The sequence below is a fragment of the Tenrec ecaudatus genome, chromosome 1 (assembly GCF_050624435.1).
Source record: "Tenrec ecaudatus isolate mTenEca1 chromosome 1, mTenEca1.hap1, whole genome shotgun sequence".
NCBI classification, from domain to species: domain Eukaryota; kingdom Metazoa; phylum Chordata; class Mammalia; order Afrosoricida; family Tenrecidae; genus Tenrec; species Tenrec ecaudatus.
Window position 1 is genome coordinate 66,758,759 of NC_134530.1, and position 23,365 is coordinate 66,782,123.

At 39.1% G+C, this 23,365-nt stretch overlaps 1 protein-coding gene and 1 pseudogene across 2 annotated transcripts in view; one reads left to right on the plus strand and one right to left on the minus strand.

The window, feature by feature from the left end:
• FOXJ3 (forkhead box J3) overlaps positions 1 to 23,365 on the minus strand; it is a 137,428-nt gene that overhangs the window by 100,563 nt on the left and 13,500 nt on the right. For both annotated transcript variants that reach the window (XM_075554654.1, XM_075554646.1), the window contains exon 2: positions 3,740 to 3,800. In XM_075554654.1, coding sequence (XP_075410769.1) covers positions 3,740 to 3,783 — 44 coding nt within the window. In that variant the 5' untranslated portion in view covers positions 3,784 to 3,800. The remainder of the gene's footprint in view (positions 1 to 3,739; positions 3,801 to 23,365) is intronic.
• Positions 19,220 to 21,973, plus strand: LOC142424709 (small ribosomal subunit protein uS5m pseudogene; annotated as a pseudogene).

Consider the following 23,365-nt stretch of genomic DNA (forward strand, 5'->3'; position numbering starts at 1 on the left):
CTCTTTTCCTCTGGCAGGGAGAGCCTTAGGTGGCCGCTCATAAGACTTTAAGACCCCAGCTGCTATTCATCAAACCAGGATACAGAGCACTGTCTTTGTGGATTATTTTATTCCAACTGATCTAGGTGTACTGAGGCTAGGGTCCTGAGCCCCATATCCAACGACTCATTCCCTAAAGGTGTTTGATTATGTCTAAGAAGTTTTCATAACTTTTGCCACCTTTATGCTCTACCACATTCATGGCTATATTTGTAGCAAGGATAATACTATGTAAAAATAGCCTGTTAATATTTGTGGGTATACTCCGACTATCCCTCCCATGCCCGTTCAGCCTGTGCGTCTAACCATGCATCTACTTGTACTGCAGGATTGTATATGACACATCATTTACCTCTGCTGACTTTAACTCTTACTCTCTTCCCAGTGTCTTCCTCTGCCTCCATTAGAGGTTTATTTTTTACCCTTTACAACTTTATAGCTAGTTAATGATTTTTTCCTACTTATTAGTCTCTACTCAAATAATTGGTATGATTTCTGCCCCTTGACAATTCCTACTGATACAAAGTAATAGTTTCATTATATAGACTAACTTGTGAAAATGCAATTCTGTAAATCCCTAATAGCTTTAGATGAATATAATTAACAAATCAATTTTAAAGACTGTCACAATGTTCCAGAACTACATTGTCATGTACAATGTGAAACACTTGAAATGTGACCAGTTCAAATAGAGATGTGATATAACGATGTAATACATGCCTAATTTTAACGACAGTATGAAAATAAAAATTTTAAGATAATTATTTGGCTATAGTGAGTTAAATAAAAGTTAGTGAAGCTATTTTAAAAGTTACCTATAATAAAATTAAAGAGTATGCTTAGCTTTCACTCCAAAACCTTTGGCAACCATTCATTTTTTTAAAAAGAGGACTTTTCTTCTAATTCACATGTAATAGTTACTGGTATAAAACTCCATGACTATCTTATTTCCAATTTTTCTACAATAAACATGTATTATTTCTTAATTATAAAAACACAGTAAGTATAATGTTTAAAACAATCTTAAATTTAGATTAAACTTAAACACATTCAAACTAGACTGAAACATTATCAAATGGAAACAATACCTAATTTGTTTAATCTATATATTTGGGCTACCAGGAGTTTTAAGTCACTTTATAACCACTTCGCCTATCCACCAAGTTATTTAAATGTATTATCTACCTTCAATGTCCTTCTTACCTTTAATTACCCATAAGTTTGTTTACTCTACTCCACTCTTACCTGTCTGCAGACAAACCTCCACCTGCCTTATCATTCACTCATTCCCAACCACGTCTACTTATTCATCAATTTATATCCTTTCTGCCTTAAGATTGGACACTTTCTAAGCATACAAGGGAGCTTCAGAATGTTCATGGGAAAATGGAATTAAAAGATAATGGATCTTTCCAGGAACTTTTTGAAGTTCCCTCAAACAAAGAATATACATTAAAGAGGCAAGCTTTACATGTAGTCTCTGTTCAAATAATAGAGCCTGAGTTCTGGCTCTCATCTTATAATTGGGTAGTGTAGTTGCGAAAGCTACTTCTGGTTTGGGAGAGAATCTATGGGAAAGAAGCAAACTAAATTTTATTGTGGTTTTATTTTAAGTAATACAGTTTATTTCACCAAAAGAACCATTCTCCTCTGCTCTCCCCTATCTCAAATCAATGCTGACTTCCACTTAGAAAACTCAAGGACAATGATCCTCCCAAAACATCTATGGATAAATCATACACAATATTGCAGAAACAACAGATGTATATATATTTTTTTAATCAGGATTCAAACTACTTAAGAAGTTTACCGATACTAAATTTATACCTACATCTATGAAAAATTTGATTCTAGAATATGATGTGCAAGAATTAAAGCACACAAGTGAGCATATTAAGGAATAATTGCATGGTACTACTTCTATCTAATTCAATGAAGCAAAAAAGTTAGGCATGTTTTCCCTAACCCAATGTCCCTCGCAGTTTTAACCTAAACATGATATTCAAATTAAAAGGCTTAAAATCTCAGATTAATAATTAATCCAGCATATTTTACAACTAAATTGTCTTTTATAACATTCAATGCAAGGAAGATCCAAGTCCGAAAAATATCCATGTGACCATGCCTCGAGGTTTAAATATCCCTAAAAAGGTAAAGATTTCCCTTCATACTAAGCAGACATCACTGTGTAGTCAAGTTAATCCTAGAGAAACTTTGAAAATTAAAGATTTAATTTTTCTAAAAAGCAAGGTTATTTTCTGAACTATACAGGTGTCCTTTGTTTGGAGGATAGGGAGGAAAACCCCTAGCCAAGTAATAAAGCAATCTCTTCATTAGAAGATTCCCAATATAAAAATCTATTTCCATTATGATATGAAGATGCACTCTCATGGAAATAAATGTCATAATAGCACACAAAGAAACTTTTTTACAAAGAAACATTTTCTTCGTTAAAAAGAGACAATTACATTGTGTCATTTGTCTTTGTTATATTCTAAATGAAGAGAATGACTTTCACAGTCTCCTCTTGTCTCTTTTCCCTCCAAAGCGAAGTAAGCAATCCTTTTTTTTTTTTTTTTTAATCATTTACTCAGTTCCAAAGACACTGACCTCCTCACTGTTCAGGACTATACAAGAAGCTTTTCTTGGTATTTCCCGAGTTCCTTTGCCTGGAATGCTGGTATTTGAAAAATGAACTTTCCAATACTTCTTCAGGTTTTCATTCAAGTGTCACATTTTCGGAGAAACTGCTCCTGGCTAACCAAACTAAAGTAACATACCCTCCCATACTTCCCTATTTTATTTTTCTCCTTAACCTTATCACTGTCACAACCTTATTTATTTATTCCTTTTTTACTTATTTTGTTTATTCATTGTCCTTCATCAAATATAAGCTCCATGCTTCTAGGATTTTTGTCTGCTTTGTTAGCCGTGGTGCCCCAAGCATTTGAGGACAATGTATGGAAACAGAGTAGGTAATCAATATACTGAATACACAATGATGGCTAGTTACAACCCTTCATAATCTAGTATGAAAGATTTCAATTATGATCAGATTTATGTTCTTTCTCAAACTGTGCTCTGTGGAAATTCAGTGATTCCTCAGGATCCACTTGAATGTAGAGCACTGAAGTCTAAGGAAGCAGGAAAATCTCTCATTCACTGATTTTACTTACTGGACATCAGATAAGATTCCATTTGTAGAGAAGATCTGGAGACTTCAAAAAATCTGAAACCACTGGCTTGGATACAACTACTTAGTTCCTACATTGTATATTTTACATGGTTTGTTTATTGTAAGAGTGGGTCATTTGGGCATGATGTGTACATCATCCTTTAGAAAAAGATTCAAAATTATTATCTCAAAATGTAATTTAATGACATGCTAAAAATTAATTATGCATTTTCTAACTAAGACATGAGAGCAAATTAGTTAAAAATAAAAAAGGAATGACCAAGTATAAAAATGTTATTTAATGAAGAGCATGTTCATTAAATGGGGAATTGGTTTCAGATATAAATCCCATTATGAAATTGTTTTTTAATTCTTTGTAAGCAAAAATAGCTCCCAATACCCACCATAGTACTATCTGACAAAAGAAACTATATTTTATGAACCTCCTAAAATTCACTGTCATATGATCTGACCTATATGACTTAAAATTGCATGTTCCAATGAATGAAAATGAAGCGTACTCACCTTAATGAAGTTACAGATGGACAAGTTTGTCCATACAAACCCATCTGGCCACAAAGGGAAACTAAAAAAAGAAGAGAATTGGTTACTAGATGCTCCAAAATAAATAAACTATTAATCACACTACAATTCTGATTAAAGCACTCTAAAAATCAAGTTAAATGGTTAAAAGACTTGCCATTATCTGAACACATAACCACATGAATCAAAAATGCTATTAGGTAATGAAATGAATTCTACAAAGGAAGACCAGACATAGAGCTTAAGGGTAACAAAGAGCCCTGGTGGTGTAGCGAGGTACGCACTGGATTACTAAGGTAACTTCGAGGTTAGCAATTAAAATCCCCAGCTATTCCATGGGAAAAAGGTGAGGCCTTCCACTCTCATCAAGATTTACTGCCAAGGAAACCCACGAGAACTGTTCTGGCTCAACTCCACAGGGTCACTTTAAGTTGGTATCAACTTAACAGCAGTGGGTTTAAGTTTTGTTTAGTTTGAAGAATGTTACAACCAAATGAGCAGAGGCCTCATAAAATCTAACAAATGGTTATGGTTCCTGGTACAGAGAAAGAATGTGTAAAATGTTTAGTAAAATCAAGGGGATTCCAGGGAAGTATTTAAACTACCACAGAGCTGTGCATTCCCCACATTTGTTCCCCTTACTGATTTCATATATTGGATCTAAAATCTCTATCTACAGAAATAGTTCCACTGCTTAAAAAAAGATTTAAAAGGGTGGGGGGGTGAAGCAAGGGAAAAAAAGCTATGCATAAAAAAGTTCTAGATGAGGCACCCTTCGATAGCTCAGCTGGTAGAGCGGAGGACTGTAGACTACACAAAAAAGTTCTAGATGCAAATTCTATGACACTATGAGACCTTGAAGAACTTATATACCTCACTGAACCTCAGTTTCTTTATCTGTAGTTCGGGGATAATGTCACCTATATAACTTTATTAATTTGGGATAAATGGCAGATTTATTGTTACCGTTAAATAAAAAACTAATGTGAATGTGTCTATTATCACTACTCCTGAACCATGATAATAAGTCAGTATGGTCAATAGGGCCAAGGAAGCTCCACAAGTGCCTACGGAGAACATAAATGGGAGAAGCTGGAATGCATGTAAATATACACATGTGCATACACTGTATGATTGAAGGAGATGGTAAGGAATGAGAGAGCACATGCTCTACCTGAAGAGATCAGCTATTATTCCCAGTTCCAGGAATAGCAGAGTGCAAGCCCAATATTATAAGAACTTCCACTTTTTCAAGAAATACCATAAATCCAAAATTTTATTTGAAATCGCAAGACTTTAGTTTCCAAATAGTATGTGAGCCAAGGGAAACATTGGATTAGGACCCCAGTTTATAGCTTTTGGTGTAGAAGCTGACTGAACTCCCTGCATCTAACTATCCCTGCATATTCTGAAGAGAAAAACAGATACTTATATTCCTGCCAGTATGACAGAATGGATGGCTAAGTCACCCTGCCATAAAATAGCTAAAATGCTGGATAAAATATATTTAAATCCAAAATAACGATGTATAAATTACCAAGGGCACATGAGGGAGGGGGGAGCGGGGAGGGAGGGAAAAAAAGAGGACCTGATGCAAAGGGCTTAAGTGGAGAGCAAATGCTTTGAGAATGATTGGGGCAGGGAATGTATGGATGTGCTTTATACAATTAATGTATGTATATGCATGGACTGTGATAAGAGTTATATGAGTCCCTAATAAATTGTTTTTTTAAAATACATATTTAAATCTTTGTAAGTGAAGTCAATAACCTGACAGAAAGTGAAAACTAAGCAGAAGAATGAAATGAGAGAGAGATGTAGCTATGTTTTTTTCACCTTCAGGGCATTTTGCCAAACTATGAATATGAACTTGTAATTCCAAGGCTTCTTGGGAATTAGGGAAGAAGAGGCAAAGTCCAAGCCTAACCCAAGAGAACTGCAAGAAAAACTCTCTCTTCAATTTGTCACTTAACCATAGCAGTGCTGACAGGGTGTTAAGGGAGCTTGGGCAGCAATAGAGCAGTTACGGCCCCTGGTATTGCACAACCATAAACAGATTGATACCTAGATTGTACCTATTTAATTGTGGCAAAAGCAAATGCAAATCTCCCTGGGGGACCCCACCTTTGATGCAGACCTCAAAGAATTCTAATTAGATTGCAAAATAAATTAATTCAAAACAAAAATCACAAAATTCAGAAGGAAACAAGTCACCACAAGCAAGAGACAGCAGGGCCATCACCTGACCAACTCAAAACCCCCAAGACTCCAGACACAGAATTACTAGACACCTTTTTGGTTTTATTTTACAGATGATTTTAAATAGTCAAATAGATTTGGGATGGCCAACAGAACCATTAAATCAGACTTAAAAGAAATACCAGAAAGTCCTTAGAAATGATGATGTGTTGTTGTTGTTGTTTTCAACTCTAACTCATGGTGACCCTGTGTTTTATTGACTCACTTATCCAGGGCATGTCATCAGAAAAGACCAATCAAAGAACACATGGCTAGTAGAATGCCAATGAAAATGAAGAAAGATCAATGAGATGGACTGATAGAATCTTACTGAATCAGCAATGGACTTAAAACATCCCAGTAATTTTCATGAAGATGGCACAGGCCAGGGCAAGGTTTCAATGTTATCACAGATCACCATGAGTCAGAACCAATTCAACAACTACAACCACTAGTTTTAATTACCTGCATGCTGACGGATCTCAAATCTATGTCTCTAGCCTAGGCGTCCTCAAACTACGGCCCACAGGCCACATGCAGCCAGCAGAGGACATTTATCCAGCCTACCGGGTGTTTTTGCCCCATTTTGCTTTTTACTTCAAAATAAGATATGTGCAGTGTGTTCTTTTTTTTTCTTAACTATAATCCAGCCCTCCACTAGGTCGGAGGGACAGTGAACTGGCCTCCTGTTTAAAAAAATTGAGGACCCCTGCACCCAGTTCAACTTCCTATTCTTGAAATATAAGTATCTAACATTCCCAATGGACTATCCTAAATTTACCATGTCCCATTTTGATAAAATGGCAATGTCCTTCATCTAAGAACAGCTTTCAGGTTTGGGGCTTAATTCTTTCCTATTCCTTTGTTACGGCAGAATACTTCATTCCACCTCCTAGTTTCTATGAGGAATGACTTCTCCATAAATATCCCTAGTCTCTTAATAATCAAAAAGTAAAAACAATTCTACTAGTATAGACAAGAGCTCTCAACACATGGAATCCAGGACAGATAAACCCTCCAGGAACAGAAATGGGAGTGGTGATACCAAAAGGGTAGGGAAAGGTGGGAGGGGAAGGGGGAGAAAAGAGGGAACTGATCACAAGAACTGACATATAATCCCCAAAGGGAAGAACAGAAACATGGGTGAAGGGAGAAAGCAGTCGATGTAAGATATGAAAATAATAATTTATCCAGGGTCCGTTGGGTGGCGGAAGGAAGGAAAACAGGAGCTAATACCAAAGGTTCAAACAGATAATGCTTAGAAAATGATGATGGCAATAAATGTACAAATGTGCTTGATACGACTGATGTATGAATTGCTATGAGCCCAATAAAATCATTTTTTCAAAAAATCAAATGTCCATCAACTAATGAATGGCATTGCAAAATATGGTATATTCACATAAAAGAACCTTGTTTAATCATAAAAAGAGAATGAAGAACTGATAGGTGTTACAACGTGAATGAACCCTGAAAACATTATGCTGCATGGAAAAAAAGACACAAATTATATGATTCAATTTATATGAAGTGTCCAGAATAAATAAATTCACAGAGACAAAAAGGTTAGTGGTTGCCAACAGATGGGGGCGGGGAATGGGAACTGTTTGTTGAGTTGGGAAAAATGCTCTGAAGTTGGATAGTGCTGATAATTGCACAACCTTGTCAATATGGTAAGACTTCCAAAGAATCAAAAAATAACCAATTTCCCAAGAAATTTTTGAAGCCCTCTCATATACTAAAACCCACTAAATTAAACACTTTACAAAGGTATAATTTATTATGTCAATAAAAAACTTAGACTGTAGTGGGCTTTAGTAAGTTTTGGGGATTCAAAGGTATACTTAGATTTTCAACTGCTCAGGGTGGGTGAGTGGTCCCTAATTTCTGTTTTGTTCAGGGGCCAAGAGTTTCTTCAGCTGATGGTTCTTATGTTTTGTCTTAATTCTCAGTTAATTCAGACTCAGACCAAGTGTGTGTGTGGGGGGGGGAGGAAATTCTATATTAAATCCTCCAAATACCTACACTTCTCAGAATCCTAATGAGTTAACATTTACATACTACCAATTCTAGCTCCTAAACCTTTCTAATCTGCTCTAGACAACGCCGAAGTTCCGGTTTTCTCTACTTCTCATCTAGATTACTGCCCCCAAATGGTTTCTTAAACTCTAGACTTGCTAACTGAGTGAATATATATATTATCTTTCCATCCAGACAAGTGACCAGAAAAACATACAAATCGCACTCAAAAAAGAGGCCAAAATTCACAGTGCAGTCAGGAAAATCTCAAATTTTCTTCCAAATTACACACTCACATATTTGAAGTCAGAATAGTGTAGTGGCTCATGTACTGAGCGGCTAACTGCAAGCTGAAGAGTTTGAATCCACCAGCCACTCCACAGGAAAAAATTGAGGTTGTCTGATTGATCATATCCAGAAATACAACCCTTGAAATCTGATGGAGTCCTACAGGGTCACTATAAGACAGAATGGACTTGATGGCAGTTTGGACAATTACATTCAAATACATTCATAATTTACATGACTTAACGTGGTGCCAACAGCACTTAGTAGCTTATTCTCCAAGTATTTTGAAAACCAACATGCAACAAGCCTGTATTGAAAAGCACCACGAGAACATGGATAGTAAAAGTATGTCATTTATTAATGGGCATGCTCTAGTGCAAGCTATTATTATGCAATATTCCATCACCAACAGAAGAATGTGGAATTCCATTCATTATAAGCAGTATCCAAGTGTACATTAAATTGAATTACAAATTACTGCTGTGGTATTTGCATACCATGCAGCCTGTCCCATGTTGGTTTCTTTTGTGTATGCTCTTTACAAGAATATGTTAACACATGAAAATACAGCATTCTTGTAAACAGCTGGCATATTCAACTAATAATTATAAAATAGCAACTTATTGGGGAGGAAATATAATGGGGCTTAGAATTTTGTTTAACTCTCAAGTAATTCTTAGGAGTCCCTCTTTCCTCTTTACTACCCAAGGATCACAGACATGTAGTTTGCAAATACACCGAGGCTTAATTGTCTCCTCTATAAGAAAGGAAATAGCCAAGCCTTAGTTAGTGTGACAGAAGCTTGGATGAAAACATCAGAGTACCTCCTCTCTGGGAGGTGGGCAATGGGGAGACGGGTGAGGGGAGACGCACCGGGGAGTGTAAGATAAGATATAATAATTATTTATAAACTATCAAGGGGCCAGGGGCGGGATAGGGGAGGGAGGGGGACGGGGGAAAAAACGGGAAACCAAGCTGATTCCAGGAACCCAAGTGGAAGGTGAATTATGAGAATGACGAGTGCAACGAATGTATAAGGGTGCTTTGCTCAATTGATGTATGTACAGACTGTGATAAGAGCCTTATGAGCCCCAATAAAAAGATTTTTTTAAAAGGTAAAAATTTAAAGTTTGTTGAAAACAAATGTTATAGCACTAGAGGTCAAATTATTTATTTTTGCAGATTCTACACCATCTTTCAGAGAACTGTGAAGTATAAAGTTCAAACAACACATATGAAGGAACAATCTTTTTGAATCTGGCTGCTTGACTGAACACTGTGAGCTACTATACCATTAGTCACAGGCAATCATTTAAATAGTCATGGGAACAGCCTCTGTCTTAATCAGCCAGAATCAGAGAAATCTGTCAGAAGAAGAGAAAAGAATCTTGCTGAGTAGCAGTCAGCCGGTTCCCCCCAAGGCCCCTAGCTAAACCTGCAGGCAGTGATACAACTTACACTAAAAGGGTATCTTGGAGTCATCTGCTTTGAGAGAGTGGTTAAAAGCATGTGAGGATGATCAATTCACCACAGGGATATTACAGGCAACAAGCCAAAAGCTACCTTTGGAAAACTACAACAGATAATGATTATAAAAAAACTGAGCCCAGATGACTAGTGTTGACTCAGAGACCCCCTGTAGGTTTCCGAATCTTTAACTTTTACCTGGAGTAGAAAATCTAGTCTTTCTCCCTAGGAGCTGCTGGTGGTTTTAAACTGCCTACCAAGAGGATTGACCATTGCAGGCCATGAGTCCTGATGACACGGAGACTAAACTCTCTGCTGTTAACTAACAGGTCTGTGGTTCAAATTCATCAGCTGCCCCACAGGAGAAAAATGTGGCAGTCTGCTCAAAAACCAAACTCACTACCAATTGAATTGATACTAACTCACAGCAACTCTACGGGACAGGATAGAAATGCCTCTGTGAGTTTCCACGACTACAACTCTTTACCAGAGTAGAAAGCCTATCTTTCTCCCAAGGAGAGGCTGGTGGTTTCAAACTAAGGACCTTATAGTTAATATCTAGCTCATAACTACCTTGTAAACTTTCAGGGACCCTACTCTGCCCTCTCAGGTTCTGAGTATGAATCAACTCAACTCAATGAGTTTAATGAATTTTAGTTAGCTAAAAAAAAGACTTGAGAAAGAATTGTCCTGGAGATAACATCAAGTGATTCAAGGTGAGGAAGAAAGGCACTTGTGTTAAATTATTCAACATAGGCAAAAACTGAGATAATACTGACTTATAATAAGAAAAATAAAACTTACTATCATCAAATCTATTCCAACTCCTAGCAACCATATAACACACTGTCATGGAGTCAGTAGACTCAAAGCAACCATATAAAAGGACATAATAATACTATACAAAGGTAAAATTTATGGAATAATGAGTAAAAATTAGACTGCAGGGGAGTTAAGAATAAGTAAAAACTCCAAACTCACTGCCATCAAGTCATTTCTGACTCATTGTAGCCACAAATTGAATAAAATGTTTAGCCACAAATTGAATAAAATGAAATAAGGGGAAAGGGTTAAGATCATATATCAGAGCAGATATAAATTAAAAGTTCAGGAAAAATTAAAGATATGCTAGAACTTTTATTATACTCGATCTCCATCACCGTCATATTCTTCTTAGCTCTTATCATCATCTACTATTATTTTTGTTTACTTATTCTCTCCACTAGAGAACAAGTTCTGTGAGGAGGAATTATGTTTCATTGTTACATCATCCAAAACTTGGTACATAATAAGCACTCATATTTGTTTAACAAATGAATAAACGAGGTGCTTCAAGAGCTTGAAAAGAGGAAAACTTTATAATAACAAAAATATGACCGAAAATTCCCCAAATCTTCACTTAATATAATCTTTGTATACACTACTTCTCTACCTCCAAAATAATTTTAGTTATCCACTGCAGTTAAAATAGCAAGTTCTAGGGGAGGGATGGGGGGGGGGAAAAAAGAGGACCTGATGCAAGGGGCTTAAGTGGAGAGCAAATGCCTTGAGAATGATTGGGGCAGGGAATGTATGGATGTGCTTTATACAATTGATGTATGTATATGTATGGATGGTGATAAGAGTTGTATGAGTCCCTAATAAAGTGTAAAAAAAGAAAAGAGGAGAAAAAAATGATTAGGGCAAAGACTGTACAGATGTGCTTTACACAATTGATGTATGTATTAGTATGAACTGTGATAAGAATTGTATGAGCCCCAATAAATTGTTAAAAAAAAAAATAGCAAGTTCTGTATCCAGAACATATTTTTTAAAGGCACATAATCCCATTTCAAATTGGGTAAAGGATTTGAATCAATAGTTCCCCAAAGAAGACAGAAATATGACCAATTCACACATGAAAAGATGTTGTTAGTCACTGGACAAATGTAAAGCAAAACCACAGTGAGATACCACTTCTCACCAATCAGGGTGGCTGTAATAAAATAACTGTTTAAAGTAAAACAGTGCATCAACTTTTCAAAACAGTTAGGCAGTTTCTCAAAAAGTTAAAATTTAGAGTTACCACATGGTCCAATAATTACACACATCTCAAAAAATACCAACAACTCACTATCCTAGAGTCAACTCTAACTCACAGTGACCTTATAGGGCAGGGTGGAACTGCCCCTGCGGGTTTCCAAGACTGACTCTAAGTAGAAAGCCTCATCTTTCTCCTAACTGCTTTCAAACTGCTGACCTTGTGTTTAGTAGGCCAACTCGTAACCAATACACCACCAGTGTTCCAAAATTAGGATAGCCATATACCCAAGAAATAAAAGCACACGTCTACACAAAACCTGTACAAGAATGTTCCTATTCATGGCAGCATTATTTTATAATAGCCAAACTGCAAACAACTCAAATGCCCTAATGATGAATGGGTTAAAAAAAGAGATATATCCAAAAAAAGACATCATATAATGTCACATTACTCATCAATAAAAAGGACTGAAACAGTCTGGAAAACCCTTGAAACTGTATATACATTAAAACAAAAACAAAGTCACAGGAAGGTAAAAGGAAACAGACAAAGGACCTAGGAAGCAAAAGAATGGATAGAGGTATAAGCAGAGGTGTGTACAGATGCAAATGCATTAATCCACAAAAATAGAGGTATTGGCCTATGAACATATATGGCAATACACTGAGGTAGTGGACGGATTTCAGGCCTCTGCTCATACACTCCCTCAATACAAGAACACTTTGTTCTAACAAATCAGCAGTTCTGGGAGGCTCACCCTCCCTACACAATCGCTGAAGACAAAATAAGTGCATAAGCAAATGTGGTGAAGAAGGCGGATGGTGCCCAGCTATAAAAAAAATATAGTGTCTGGAGTCTTAAAAGGTCTGACGTTAAACAAGTGGCCGTTCAGCAGAGAAGCAACAAGCCAACATGGAAGAAGCACACGGCTGGTGTGATCATGAGGAGTCATCAGGCAGCAGAATACACATAACACAGCTCATCTGTAGACAATGGAACAGTCCCTCCACAGTGGGGCTACAGGGAAGGGATGAGCCAAACAGGGTGCAATAAAGCATCAGCGAAACACGCTATATTCCTCTGGTTCCTTGAGGCTTCTTCACCCCCCACTATCATGACCTCAGTGCTGCTTCTCAATTCAAACTAGACCAGAGCATGTACACAGGTATAGATAAGAGATGGGTGCTCATGACACAGGAAATCTGGGAACAGGAGTGGGATATAACAATACCAGAGGGTGAGGAGAGGAAGGGAGAAAAGGGGAACCAATCATATGATCGACACTTAACCATACACCCCTCTCCAGGGGGGAAGAACAGAAAATATGGGGGAAGGGAGACAGTGGTCGGTGTAAGATATGAAAATAATAATTTATAATCTATCAAGGGGGTATGAGGATGGGGTGAGGAGAGGAGCCGATACCAAAGGCTCAATAGAAAGTAAATGTCCAGAAAAGAATGAAGGCAACATATGTACAAACATGCCTGATGCAATTGATGTTCGGATTGTAAAAAGAGTTGTAAGAGTCCCCAATAAAATGATCTTTTAATTTTAAAAAAGTCAGAAAAGACTACACATATGATTCCATTTATACTAAATGCCAAAAATAGGTCAATTGAGAGAAAGAAAGTTGATTACCAGTTGCTAGGGACTGGGGAACAGATAAAAGGGGAATGAGTTGGATGCTACCCAGTTTGGGATTTCTTTTGGGGAGAAAAAAAAGTGATAGCTGGTAGGTGTACAACCATATGGATACAATGAAGAAGATAAAATTTTATCATTTAAATTGGTATATATGGCATATCAAATTAGAACCCCATCACACACAAATGTTCTTGTTCCAACTTTGTCCCACACTAGTGCCAATGGATGGATATCCTTTTCACTACCAAAGCTCTAACAGGAAAGACAGGGTACAAGTAATGACTTCATCAGAGGATCAGAAAGGATCTATATCCTTTTCACTATCAAAGCTGTACCAGGAAAGGCAGGGTCCAAGTAGTCACTTCATTATGTTCAAATCTACAGCCCCTTGATCCACTATTAGTTCAGGCAAGTTTGTTTTCTAGTTGTATTTATTATTCCCAAACCATAGTATATACTCATTGAATGTGATTAATGAACATATACTCAAGAATCCATACAAATTTCTTATCATCTGGAAAAACCATAAAGAACACTGCTCTTCTAAGATCTTAAAAATGAACTACCTAGGCCTCTCCTAAAATAGGGCGAGGGCCACAAAAGGATAACAAAAAACATGCTACCAACCAGTTTTAATGTAAGAATATTTAAGCCTGAACTCTCTTTCCTACAAAGCTTAAGGCTGGTATAAAAACTGAGCTAATTTGCTTTTTGAATTTTCTACTGTGTTCTGGTGTCAGAGCCGTCATTAGCACCGAACTACGATGATACTTTGAATCACATGATCTTTGTCTGCATGCAAAAGCATCTGCTGCTGTTTTGATAGTCACTGGTTTTATCAATGTCTGGTTTTTAACTATATATTCTTTTAATTTGTGTTTGTGAAACTGTAGCAATAATTTTTGAGAATGAAGTGATAACTAAAGAAAAAATGGGTAAAAAATTTAATTCTTACAAAAAGATTACCCACATTAAAAAATGTTGAACTGTTCCATTTGAACTAACTGTTAAAGTAATTCACTAAACCGATATAGAATAAGCTTTCAGGAAGAAGAGCTTGAGGGTTTAAATTTAAACTATTAAGATTTAGAAAACCAAGATTCCATCTCTCTGAATTATTTATCTGTATCTTATGCATTTGATTCATATACGTTGCCTGATGTAATTCAGAGTAAGTTATTTTACTATATCCCTGTGTTAGTCTGGGTTGACTAGAGAATGAAAATTCAAAGACATTCATATGTACATAAGAGATTTATATAAAAGAGCATTTGGGTAGTCCTGTGCTAACAGCCTCCCTCATTCGGATGATGTGTCTGTGTCTCTGTGTCCTCTTTGTCCCTTTTAAGACTTAATAAATGTTCTATCTGATCAGAGTACACGGGAGCAGATGAAGGGGCAGGAGGAGAGAGTGGAGCACAGCCTGGCCCACCAGGCCGTGAGGATGATGTTCCTGAGTAGAGCAGCCAGTCCACAGAGAGAACAACATGGCTGGCCCCACTATGAGAAATGATGCCAATCAGTGACTAAGGGCGATACAGGGGCCAGCACCGGAGACACAGTGTGGGAGTTGCACCTGACCTGATCCCACCACACGGAGGCAAATCACTGGGGGAGTGCAGCGGAACAGTAAGGGAATGGAGTGGCAAGGTCCCCAGGGAATGCTGAAAGTGGACTTTGGGGCCAGGGCGTGATGCCCCAACAGACTGGACTGGAAAACGCTCCTAAGGGCCAGCAAACAATCCCTGAACTAACTACAAGCTTTTCTCTTGTGAACTGTTTTGTTCTGTTCTTTGTCAGTGGTTTGTTTTTGTTGTTTTGTTGCCTGGTTGTATACTGTTGCTTTGTTTTCCTCTGTCTTGTTTTCGTGCAGGTTAGTGTCTCCACAGGTCTGTCTGAATAGGACAGGCTGGATGAACTATCTGGAGGAAAAACAACGGGACCGACAGTTCCGGGGGGACTTGGGGTGGGGGGGTAGGGGGGGGTAAGGAAGTGGTGTTAACAAACACAGGGACAAGGGAAAAACATGGGACCCAAAATGGTAGAGGGGGGGTGAGTGGCAGGCCTGGTGGGGAATGATCAAGGGTAAGGTTGCTTAGAGAAGAAGTATACTCTAGGCCAGGTGGCGATGAAGCATGGTAGTAGGGCAGGAGGAAAGTCAAGGGAGATGGAGGAAAGAGCTAGGAGTCAAAGGGCATTTGTGGAGGTCTAGACAAAGACATGTACATGCAAAAATATATATAGGAGGATGGGGAAATAGATCTATGTGTCTCTATTTATAGGTTAAGTATTAAGGTGGCGGAAGGACCTTGGGCCTCTACTCAAACACTCCCTCAATGCATGAATACCTTCTTTTATTAAATTGGAACTCTATGATGCTCATTCTCCCGACACAACTGCTGAAGCCAAAGGGGGTGAACAAGTAAATGTGGTGAAGAAAGCTGATGGTGCCCGACTATCAAAAGAGATAGTGACTGGGGTCTTAAAGGCTTGAAGATAAACAAGCAGCCATCTAGCTCAGAAGCAACAAAGTCCACATGGAAGAACACACCAGCCTGTGTGATCGAGTGGTCCCGAAGGGATCAGTTACCAGGCATCAAAGAACAAAAAATCATATCATTGACTGCACACCTCCATGATAGGATCGCTGAAGACAAATGGGTGCATAATCAAATGTGGTGAAGAAAGTTGATGGTGCCCGGCTATCAAAAGAGATAGTGTCTGGGGTCTTAAAGGCTTGAAGGTGAACAAGCGGCCATCTAGCTCAGAAGCAAAAAAGCCCACATGGAAGAAGCACACCGGCCAGTGCGATCACGAGGTGCCAAGGGACCAGGTATAAGGCATCATGCAAAAAATAAAAAAAGATATATGTATGTGTATATGTATATATGTGTGTGTGTGTGTGTGTGTGTGTGTGTGTGTGTGTGTGTGTGTGTATATATATATACCATATTAAATGAAGGGGGAAGTGCAGAGTGGAGACCCAAGGCCCAAGTGTCGACCAATGGAGATCCCCTCATAGAGGGGTTTAGGAGAGGAGATGGGTTAATTAGGGTGCGAGGTAGTACCGATGAAGAACACAGCTTTCCCCCAGATCCTGGATGCTTCCTCCCCCCAACTACCATGATCCAAATTCTACCTTGCAGGGCTGGATAGGGCAGAAGTTGTACACTGGTACATATGAGGGCTGGAGGTACAGGGAATCCAGGGTGGATGATACCTTCAGGACCAAGGGTGTGAGGGGCGATGCTGGGAGAGTGGAGGGTGAGTGGGTTGGAAAGGGGGAACTGATTACAAGGATCCACATGTGACCTCTTCCCTGGGAGAAGGACAGCAGAGAAGGGGGGGAGGGGAGACTCCGGATAGCGCAAGATATGACAAAATAACGATGTATAAATTACCAAGGGCACATGAGGGAGGGGGGAGATGGGAGGGAGGGGGAAAAAAAAAGAGGACCTGATGCAAAGGGCTTAAGTGGAGAGCAAATGCTTTGAGAATGATTGGGGCAGGGAATGTATGGATGTGCTTTATACAATTGATGTATGTATATGTATGGATGGTGATAAGAGTTGTATGAGTCCCTAATAAAATGTAAAAAAAGAAAAGAGGAGAAAAAAATGAATAGGGCAAAGAATGTACAGATGTGCTTTATACAATTGATGTATGTATATGTATGGACTGTGATAAGAATTGTATGAGCCCCAATAAATTGTTAAAAAAAAAAAAAGACTTAATAAATGTTCTCCTGAAATTACAAAAAAAAAAAAGAGCATTTGTATATTGAGAAAACATACCAACCCAATCCAAATCAAGTCCATAAGTCCAATATTAGCCCATACGTCTGATACCAATCTATAAACTCCACTTCAGACTCACAAAGCACCTGCAATAATGCTGAATGCAGGAAGATCACAGGCCAGTAATTGCAAAGTCTTGTGTATCCAGTGGCAGTATAAGCATCTCAGTGCTGGCAGGAGTCTCCATGTGGCTCCTTCAGCTCCAGGGTTCTAGCATAGCTCCATGTGTCTTGTCATCAAGCATGTCTCCAAGGGAGTGAGTCTGTCTCTCACCCCCAGCAAACTATTTATCTCCATGGTGTCTCCAAATGAGGTCATCGAGCTGCAACCTGACTGGCAGGATTGATCCCGCCCATTCACTCGTAAATCTCAAATTGACAACAGATTATGTAACTACCACAATCCCTAAAATGTAAATTAAACAGATAGGCCAGTTGTCATAGGAATATAATACTACACTGCAACTTTTTTAAAAGACGAGAAGCTATAAAGTCCCCACAGCTAAAGATGCTTAGCAAATTACAAAACCTGTGTGGTTTCCAAAAGAAGCCTTGATGGTTTACCTGATGGGCTGGTAACCAGGTCAGCAGCTGGAATCCAGGTACTCCTTGGCAAAAAGATAAGGCTTTCTGTATCTGTAAAGACTTCTGGCCTCTTAAATCCAAAGGGGTAGTTCTAGTCTGCTCTACAGTACTATTATGACTTGGAATCAACTTGATGGCCGATGTATAAATTATGGCTGTAATTCTATCCTGTTTCTGGAAATCCTGATTCAAGTTCCAGAATGAATCTATTAATTAAAATTATCTCAGCTAATTCTGATACACAGGTTAATTTAATAACTATTGGCTTCGGGCCAGGATAGCACAAAGATCTCCTATCTTTTGCCAATTGTGCTCAGTAGGTAGCAACCTGAAGTGCTACATTGTGAAGCTTATGTCGAAATGCAACCAGAAAGAAGGCCAGGAGCTTTTAGTCTGCCATGGACACAGTGATGGTAAAGTGATAACCTGCAAATCATGTATGTCAACCCTGACTTACCATGAACTGGCTTTTTTCCTTTCTTTCTTTTTTTTAAGGGAAGCTTTTGAGACAAAAGGAGACCTGGTGGTATAGTGCTTACACATTGGACTGTGATCCACAAAGGACAGCAGTTTGAAACCACCAGCTGCTCCTCTACTTCCATAAAACAGTTTTACTCACAGAAACTCAAAAGGGCAGTTCTACCCTGTCCTATAGGTCACTAGGAGTTGGCATGGACTCAATGGCAGTGAATTTGGGTTTGTTTGGGTTTGGGGTTTTTGTTGTTGTTTGAAATCAAAAAGTAGAGACTTAGATCTGAGTTATTAACTTTTACCGGCTCCAGCTGACTCCAGGAAGGTAGCAAGCAGTGAAAAGGAATGTGCTTCAAAAGTAATTAAGATGACATAAATTTCTGCCCCCCAAGTATTTATTGTCTTGATTGAGAAATGAAAATTCTACATAATACAAGAAGTTTGGTTTCTAAAAAACAAACAGGGCTTTTGTACCTTGAAGAGTTCTACTTCAGGAATAGTGGCACCAAGCGGAGCACTGAATGCCAAGACAAAAACTGTGTCATTTGGATTGATTATAAGAAAGATCTGATCAGAACATTGTGAAAGTAACATTAAGATGATTCCACTAACAGCATTTCCAAGAAACAAATTAGGAGACTACTATCACCAAGGCATTACCTACTTGAGGTCCAATGATCTGCTTGATACTGCCTCTGTGGATATCTAGCTCTATCAATGGCTCCCCCTGGACCAGGTACATGTCAAATCAAATTAATCTTTATTGTTTCCTACAACAACCTAACAAGTTTTTTACACACAAAGGGGCTTCAAAGTTTGTGAGGAAATGGGATTACAAGAGAAGGGAATTTTCCCACAAACTTGTGAAGCTGCTCCCTCATAAGTATTCCCAAATGTTTGTTGAATTGTTGTAAGAAAGAGGAAATTGGACATGTATTTCAAAGGAACAGTAACAGAATTTGGCACAGATAGGAACGGTTATGGGAGTGGGAGGTGTCAAATTATGACAAAAAGGTAAGACTGTTACTTTAAAAGAGATATTAAGAATCTAAAAAAACTTTGTGGTTACCCAAGTATGTATATAGGCATCAAATGTATATGGGTATGAATATGTGGGTACGTGTGCGTACACTAATAGAGGCAACTAAAAATTTTTTAAAAGCCAACCATTCTCAAGTTGATTCAAACTCATTAACCCTACATAGGGTCTTTATGAGAGCAAATAGTCTATGCTGCCTCCTTCAGAGCAGCTGGTGGGTTGGAACCACCAACCCTGCAGTTAGCAGTCCAATACCTAACCCATAGCACCACCAGGTCTCCTTGATGTATCCAAAGGCACATGTAAATGAAATATGTGTGTGCAGGTACAAGTTACCTGTTCAGCAACATCAGACTACATGAGGGACCTCAAAAAGACCATACAAGATGAGCCCCTAATAAAATGTAAAAAAAGGGAAAAAAAGAAAGAAAATGATTAGGGCAAAGAATGTACAGATGTGCTAATTTATACAACTGATGTATGTATATGCATGGATTGTGATAAGAGTTGTATGAGCACCTAATAAAATGTTTTTTTTTAATAGACCATTTTCCCATAAATTTTCCAAAGCCCCCTTGTATCTTGAGGTAGGGAAGAAGGACTTGCCTGGAAGGGTGTCAGGAGGCAGGCCAGCATCAGATTTACAATGCCATGGCAGCTGGGATCTCTACTCCCACCAACTATAGCTCCACTCCCTCAGGTTCCATGGATGGTGCATGCCCTGCTCTGCCACCAAGAAGGTTCTATACCTTCAAGGTAATACTGCGCTATGGCCACTTTTCTTCATCCTTCGGGACTGCCAATTCTGTGTAGGCTCCTCAGGGGCTTCTCAGAGTTCTGCACAACCATACGCAGCCAATTACAGGTACAGATTTGCAAACTCTAAGGCTCCAGATACAATGGAGAGCCAGAGTAGCTTACACAGGGGTTACTTTGAAATATGTGCATCAAATGTATATACACATATATTTGCACAACCTCAAAATCACATACTATTCTATTTCACACAAAGTGTTCTTTTTCACACAAAGTATACTAGATGTTAAGCAGTGTATTGGTGTATAATCATATATAGAATAAATCACAAGGATAGTTGTGAATACTTCTTAGACATAACTGAACACCTCATTAAATTTTTATTTTCCAGGGTTGAAGGATTATGATCATAGTCTCATAGGACAACTCAACTAAAAGGCATAATAAAGTTCATAAAGTGTTAAGTTCTACATCCTAATATGGTTAGGTCTTGAGGAACTCTATTGGTGCTGTCAAGTGGTAAGTGTTGGACTGCTAACCCCAAAGTCAGCAGTTCAAGTTCACCAGCCACTCCAAGGGAGAAAGTTGGAGACTACCTGCAGCCCCGGATCGGAGACAGAGCTCCTGGGTGGCTTTACCATGGCTGCCGCAGTCCACGCTGCCAGCCACCTTCCTGCCCTGTGGGGCGTGCCAGCGGGTCATTTGTGGGCCAAGCAACTTTTCCTAAACACTTTCCCAACAACTTCCATTTTGGCATTGAAGACTGCCCTCGGTAATGGCCCTTTGTCATCACTGGGGACCAGAGGAAACTGTCATTACACCATCCAGACCCATGTACTACGGACACAAGGCTGTATTTATTCTCCTAGTAACTAGATGGGCCAACAGTGTAGACCCTCAAGTTTCTTCAATAAATTGACAGTAGTTGAGCTGTGGAAAAATGCTTTAATGAAGAGCAGAGCTGGAGCAAGAAAAGAATGAGGCAAAAGAGTTGAGAAAAGAAGAAAAGATTTGAACAGGGGTCATATCATTGGTGAAGGGCGTTCTGGTTTCCTCTGGCCTGGTCTGAATGTCCCTCTGATGAGAAATGGAGCATTGCAGACCATCACACAAAGGAGCAAGGAGGAGTAGGAGGAGGTGGAAGCCAACACAGTCCAACAAAGAGAAGAGTGGGAACGGAGGAGGAAAATTAAGATTAAATGGGAGCGAGATTGGAACGGAAACTTCTGGGGAGGGGTCAGTCTTGGACCCCTGACCCCGGTCCCAACAGAGAAACCTATGATGATTTTGATACCAGGATACTAGAGGTAAGAAATCTTTTCAACATGACAGCAAAAGAGGAAGAAATTGGTCCATGTCCTGGTGGCTGTGGGGAACGGGAAAGGTGCTGCAGGTTTTGCCATTGGGAAAGCTGCTAAAGCGGATGGACGCTTTCAGAAAAGCGAAGAACAGAGCAGTCCACTATTTGGTGTGACACGAAAACCAATCTTCCACGATATTTCCCTAAGGTTTAAAAGAACGCCTATCAAGATGAAGAAACAACCTAGAGGCTACAGCCTCCACTGCCACCGGGCCATCATTACCATGTCCCAACTCATTGGCATCAAAGACATGTATGCAAAGGTGTCTGGGGCCCTCAACATGCTCAACCTCATGCGGGGCTTCTTCCATGGACTTGCCAGCCAGGAAACTCACCAGCAGCTGGCTGATAAGAAGGGTCTCCCAGGAATGTGGCCCTCTGCCCATCCTGGTCACCTCCCCCCAGGGGGCCTTGAGAAAGATGAGGATGAAGATGAGGTTCCTGACATCAACTTTAAGTGGGAAGATATAAAGAGAGCCCAGGGGATGAAGCACTCCGTGTGGTCAGGCTTGGAGAGAGCCGCCGCCTAAGCACCCCTCTGGCCTTAGAGCCACAGTGTCTGGTGCTGCCCAGCACCTCCCAGAGACTGTGTGCCTCACACCTTGGAATGCCAGATCTTCTTTCTTTACAAATAATAAATCATTGTAGCTTTCAAAAAGAAATTTGCAGTCTCAGAAACCCTATATAGGGCTGCTATGAGTTGCAATCAATATGATAGCAATGGGTTTGGGGAAGGGGGTTGTTTTGGTTTTGGTGGGGTTTTTTGGAGGGGAGGGTATCTGGGATCTTAAAAGCTTATGGATGGCCATCTGAGCTATAATTACTGATCTCCACTAGTCTAAAAAAAGAGAAAGGAAGCCAAAGATTCAGATAAGTAGTCCACAAGAGTAACATTCTCCTGACCAGCTACTACTACTGACTGTTCTGATCGTGCGATGGCCAGGGAGAAACACAGGGAACAGAAATCAAATTCTTAAAAAGTCCAAATTTTCTAGACTACTTGATACTATCACCCTGAAATACTCTTTACGCCTTAAACTGAAGCTATCTCTTTAAGTCACATGACTTTTAACTAACAAATTCACTCATAAACTGGAGTATCATCCATGAGTAATGAATGTGCTTTGTTTAAAAATCTGTATCAGGTTCTAAACCTGTGGGTCACAACCCCTTTGGGGGTCAAACAACCCTTTAACAGAGGTCACCTGATTCATAACAGGAGCAAAATACAGTTATGAAGTAGCAATGAAAATAATTTTTATGGTTGGGGGGGTGTGGTGTCACCACAACATGAAGAACTGTATTAAAGGGTCGTGACATTAGGAAGGTTGAGAACCACTGATCGATATAAAGCCAAATAGTCAGAAATAACTCTAAAAGCATAGGTTCCCATGCCTATTTGGTCTACCACCCTCCATTATTTCAGAAAACAATTATTCACCACCAACCCCTTAGCAATTAAAATTTTTTGCACTATGACCCACAATGTACTATAAAGTATCCAAAACTCAATACCATTGAGTAAATTCCAACTCATAGGACTCTGCAGGACAATATAAAACTGCCTCCTACATAGAATATGGTGTTTGCAACACTGTTAGCTTTCACTGGAGTATAAAGCCTAATCTGACCTGTGGTTAGCAGCCCAAAGCGGCGTCTACTACACCATGAAGGCTCCTAGGATAAATTGTAGCTATCGATTTTTACAGACCCAAGAGAGTTCCAGTGCACCCTAGGGGGGCAGTGCTGTCTACTTTGGGTAACACTGCTCTAAAGCAAAGATAGGAAGGTTTAAGGAGATAGACACCAGAATATTATAAAATGGTAGAATCAGAACAAAACTAATAGGAATAATAACACATCATTGTAAAGAAAATGTAACCAACATCACTGCATAATTTATATAGAAATTATTACATGAG